This window comes from Terrapene carolina, unplaced genomic scaffold (genome assembly GCF_002925995.2).
Source record: "Terrapene carolina triunguis isolate 2854851 unplaced genomic scaffold, T_m_triunguis-2.0 Scaffold165, whole genome shotgun sequence".
Taxonomy (NCBI): Eukaryota; Metazoa; Chordata; order Testudines; family Emydidae; genus Terrapene; species Terrapene triunguis.
The window spans coordinates 265,510-269,895 of NW_020664516.1; the positions used below are offsets into that span (position 1 = coordinate 265,510).

General features: G+C 50.8%; 1 protein-coding gene across 1 annotated transcript; it reads right to left on the minus strand.

The window, feature by feature from the left end:
- Window positions 1–1,556: 1,556 nt before the first annotated feature.
- On the minus strand, window positions 1,557–4,115 carry LOC112104259 (agouti-related protein). Its single transcript, XM_024196478.1, has 3 exons — window positions 3,941–4,115; window positions 2,789–2,883; window positions 1,557–1,748 (listed from the first exon to the last, which is right to left on the minus strand). The coding sequence occupies exons 1-3, from the start codon at window positions 4,113–4,115 to the stop codon at window positions 1,557–1,559; spliced, it is 462 nt and encodes a 153-aa protein (XP_024052246.1).
- Window positions 4,116–4,386: the final 271 nt, after the last annotated feature.

Below are 4,386 nucleotides of genomic sequence, written 5' to 3' on the forward strand. Positions count from 1 at the left end.
TAAGGACTTGGAACAAATTAAGAGAAAGTAGGTAAGGACATCTAGGTGAACAGTAATTGGGATCAAATTTAACATGGGTTTACCAAAGGTAGAGCGTGCCAGACCAGCCTGATCTCCTTCTCTGAGAAGATAGCTGATTTTTTTAGACAAAGGAAATGCAGTAGATCTAATCTACCTGGATTTCAGTAAGGCATTTGATGAAGCAAAAAAATTTGCTATAAGCTTGGGACTTATCAGTTGGAAGTGACAGAGGAGAAGAAAGATCTGGGTGTATTGGCTGATCACAGGATGACTATGAGCCGCCAATGTGATAACTATGAGCCACCATGTGGCCATGGAAAAGGCTAATGCATTCCTAGGATGCATCAGGGGAGGTATTTCCACTAGAGACAGGGAAGTGTTAGTACCATTATACAAGGACTGGTGAAACCTCTGGAATACTGCTTGTAATTCTGGTCTCTCATGTTTAACAAAGGTAAATTCAAACTGGAACAGGTGCAGACAGGGCCGGCGCAACCCATTAGGCGACCTAGGCGGTCGCCTAGGGCACTGCGATTTGGGGGGCGGCAACCGCGGCGGTATTTCAGTGGCGAGACCTTCTGCTGCCTCTGTGGGGGGGCGGCATTTGGGGGTGGGACCTTCCGCCGCCTAGGGCGGCGGAAAAGCTGGCAGCGCTCCTGGGGGCAGAGAAAGGCCGCTAGGATGATCCGAGGAATGGAAAACGTAAGTTATGAGAGGAGACTCAAAGAGCTTGGCTTGTTTAGCCTAACCAAACGAAGGCTGAGGGGGGATATGATTGCTCTATATAAAAACATCAGAGGGATAAATACCAGGGAGAGAGAGGAGTTATTTGAGTTAAGCACTAATGTTGACACAAGAACAAATGGAGATAAACTGACCATCAACAAGTTTAGGCTTTAAATTAGACGAAGGTTTCTAACCATCAGAGGAGTGAAGTTCTGAAACAACCTCCCAAGGGGAGCAGTGGGGACAAAAAAACTAACTTGTTTCAAGACTGAGCTTGATAAGTTTACGGAGGGGATGGTATGACGAGATTGCCTGCAAGGGCATGTAGCCGATCTGCAACTGCTAGCAGCAAATATCTCTGATGGCTGATGATAGGACACTAGATGGGGAGGGCTCTGAGTTACTACAGAGAGTGCTTTCCCAGGTGTCTGGCTGTTGGGGCTTGCCCACATGCTCAGGGTCTAACTGGTCGCCATATTTGGGGTTGGGAAGGAATTTTCCCCCAAGTCAGATTGGCAGGGATCCTGGGGGGTTTTCTCCTTCCTCTGCAATGTGGGGCACAGGTCATTTGCAGGTTTAAACTAGTGTAAATGGTGGATTCTCTGTAACTTGAAGCTATTTGCTGTTTCCTGCTAAAGGAGAATATCCCTGAGAGAGGCAAAGAAAAAGCCAGGGGCGGACCGACTGAACTTGGTGACACTATTTACTAGTAGATCGTTTATTGGAACTGCATAGGGCACATGGGCGTAAGGAAAAACAGTTACTAATCCGAAGAGCGAAAAAAGGGGTTGGCGGGGAACAAGCCAAAGCTAGTTCTTGCCACATGGGAACGTGGCATTGATTTTCCTGCAATAGCAAAAGGCATTGAAGAAGCGGCAGTAGCAGGTGGCACAAGGATCACAGCAGGGGAGCTGGTGCCCAAGGCAGGATTCCAGCAGGCGGACGCATCTGCGTGGAGAGCGCTCCTCTCGTCCCTGAGCCCCCAGTGCAGCAGACAACACCTGCAGGAGGAGCAAAAGAAAAGGGGTTTCATACAGGACAACCATGCACATGAATGGTGAACAGCTCAGTGTGTTCTTGGGACCCCCATCGGCATGCTCTGTGAGGGCAGAGGGTTAAACATTTGCTGTGCTTGCACTGAAGTTGGATTGATTTACGGGTGCTGTGCTGCACGTGGGTTTCATCAGATCTCCAGAAAGGGACATGGAGCAGGTGCACAGGCGTATGCCAGAACTGGCTCCACAGGGGGAAGAGAGTGCCCCGAAGATGATATCCATTTCCAGAGGGTCTGAACTACAGCTGCACCAGGGTGCACTCTGTCTCCAGGGGAGGGTACACAAACCTGGTGAGTCTGGCCTGAAAGTCCAGACCCTGTGTTCTCTGCAGCAAGGTTCCTGGACTCTGGTGACATTCGGTGGTAGCTTAAGATAATAGTGAGGTTTGTAACAAATTAACCATGTAAACAGATAGTGACCCAATCCATGCAGCAGCCTCCGGACTGGTTATCTTGCTATTGATTTCAATTTGTTTTATACTCACCTCACATTTTAGTTTTCAGTGTGCCGTGGATTTTTGTATTGATAACCCATATCACACCTCAGCAGTTGCCAGGCATGGGGAAGCTGGAGGTTTTAGCATCAGGGGATGATAGGGACAGTTAGGGCTTGGGGCACCAGGAGAATGTGGGAAGTCATTTGCTGGATGTTTCTGCTAAAATGATCAGCAGTGAAGCAGTGAACAATACTGACATTTAAACTGTCGTCTTTAGGTTTGGGAATGAATACGTCATAGAGATGAATGGTGTAATTCGCACCTCACACAGCACTTGTCTCAGGCTCTCTACAGACTCAGGCAGACAATACTGCATCTGTTACACTAGAATCATGTATAAGATTTTCTTCACAACCATGAAAAGTAGCAATGAAATCTCAGCTTCTGGAGCACAAAAGTGTGGCAAGAAGTGAATTGCTCAGCGGTAGAACACTGGCCTGTGCTCTGCAGGAAGTCAGACTAGATGATCACAGGGGTCATAGGAAGTTACCTCTGGCTCCAGTACACTGGCTTCCTGCATGAGGTCCTCATCAGCTACGCGGAGCTCCATAGCCATCCTGTCAAACCCAGGCCTTGGTAAAGTCCCTGTGGAATACAGACAGGGTGAAGTATGCTGCTGATTGGCTCCTGGGGACTGGTCGAGCCAGAGCTCCACTCCGACCCCACCCCGCCCACACACACACACACACACACACTTCTCTACAATCCAGAGTGAAGGGGGACAGGGAGAGATTAAATGGTCACAAAAGTCACTAAACAATGATGTGCCTCAGAGGTGCAAAGGACTCACCAATCTGAGATGTGCCTAAACACACACAGAACGGCTCCCATCTGCCCACCACCTTCACTGGGTGGGGCCTGCAGATCTCAATGCCCCCGGCTGAGTCCAATGGGAAAGAAGCCCCCTAGATCTCTATCATGCCCTTCCTGTGTTAGCTGGGAGCTGGTGGCACTTCTCCTGCCCAACAGGCTTGGGAGTGACAGATCCGAACAAGGGAGAAAGAGTCCAATATTGTTACACTCTTAGTTATTGTCAGTCACAGCCGCAATGAGGAGATCCTGCAAGGCAGGAGGGGATCTCCATCACCGCCCAGTACTCCCTGCAGATCCCCGGGCACGGGGGATAGGGGAGACCCTGCAGGGCAGGAGGGTCCGTATTTACCCCATAGGATAACATGCAGTAAGTTGTCGAGTCAGCCAGGTATTAAATTACAAGTCTGGGCGTGGCTATGCTAATTAGGGGATGCAATGTTGCCATGGGAATGACTACGCTTGTGAGGGATGCTGTGCCAACCAGGGACCGACTGTGTTCCTGCCCTGTGTGAGTGAGACATTCCCCAAGCTGGGGCTGGAGCGGAGGGGTGAGCCTTTTCTCCTGACACAGCAGACCCTGGGTGTGGTTCTGAACATCACGCCCCTCGAGGGAAGCTGGGCTCTCCCAGGATGAGGGGCTGCATTTCTTTAAATGGTTTCTCTTTTCCTAGGCTCATAGACTTTACAGCCAGACGGGACCATCACGATCATCTAGTCTGACCTCCTGCTTGCAAACTGGAACAAAGTGGCAGCGCTGCTTCTGGCCGCTGCTCACTGGTCGTTGCTCTCATCGGGGAGACAGGGCAGCCTGCGGGAGGGAAACACTCACCTGCGGGCCCCACGGGTGCCTCCTTGAGTTTCCGCAGAAGGCTGGGGTAGCTGGACCTGTCTGCCCCATCCAGACTGGGGCGCATCTCTGACAGGTGACTGCTGCTGAGGTCAGAGGAGAGGATGGCCTGGATTCCCTGCAGCACCCCCCAACTCAGCAACAGCATATTCAGCATGCTCCCCCAGAACCTGCACAACAGGAGGAGGATCGGGGCTGGGCACAAAGGCCGAAGTTCAAAACGTCTGCTCTGCAGGCTGAATGATAGGACATGGATTAAACACAAGCTCCATTCCCTGGTAAATTAATCACTAAACCGATCATCTCAGGTGGCCACCGTACCGAGGGGAAAGGTGGCTGGCTGGCTGCAAACAGGCAAGTCCTGGAGTCGCTCAACACGTTTATTCCCTTGAACGAAGAGAAAGAGAAATAGAGGGCCTGGGCACCCC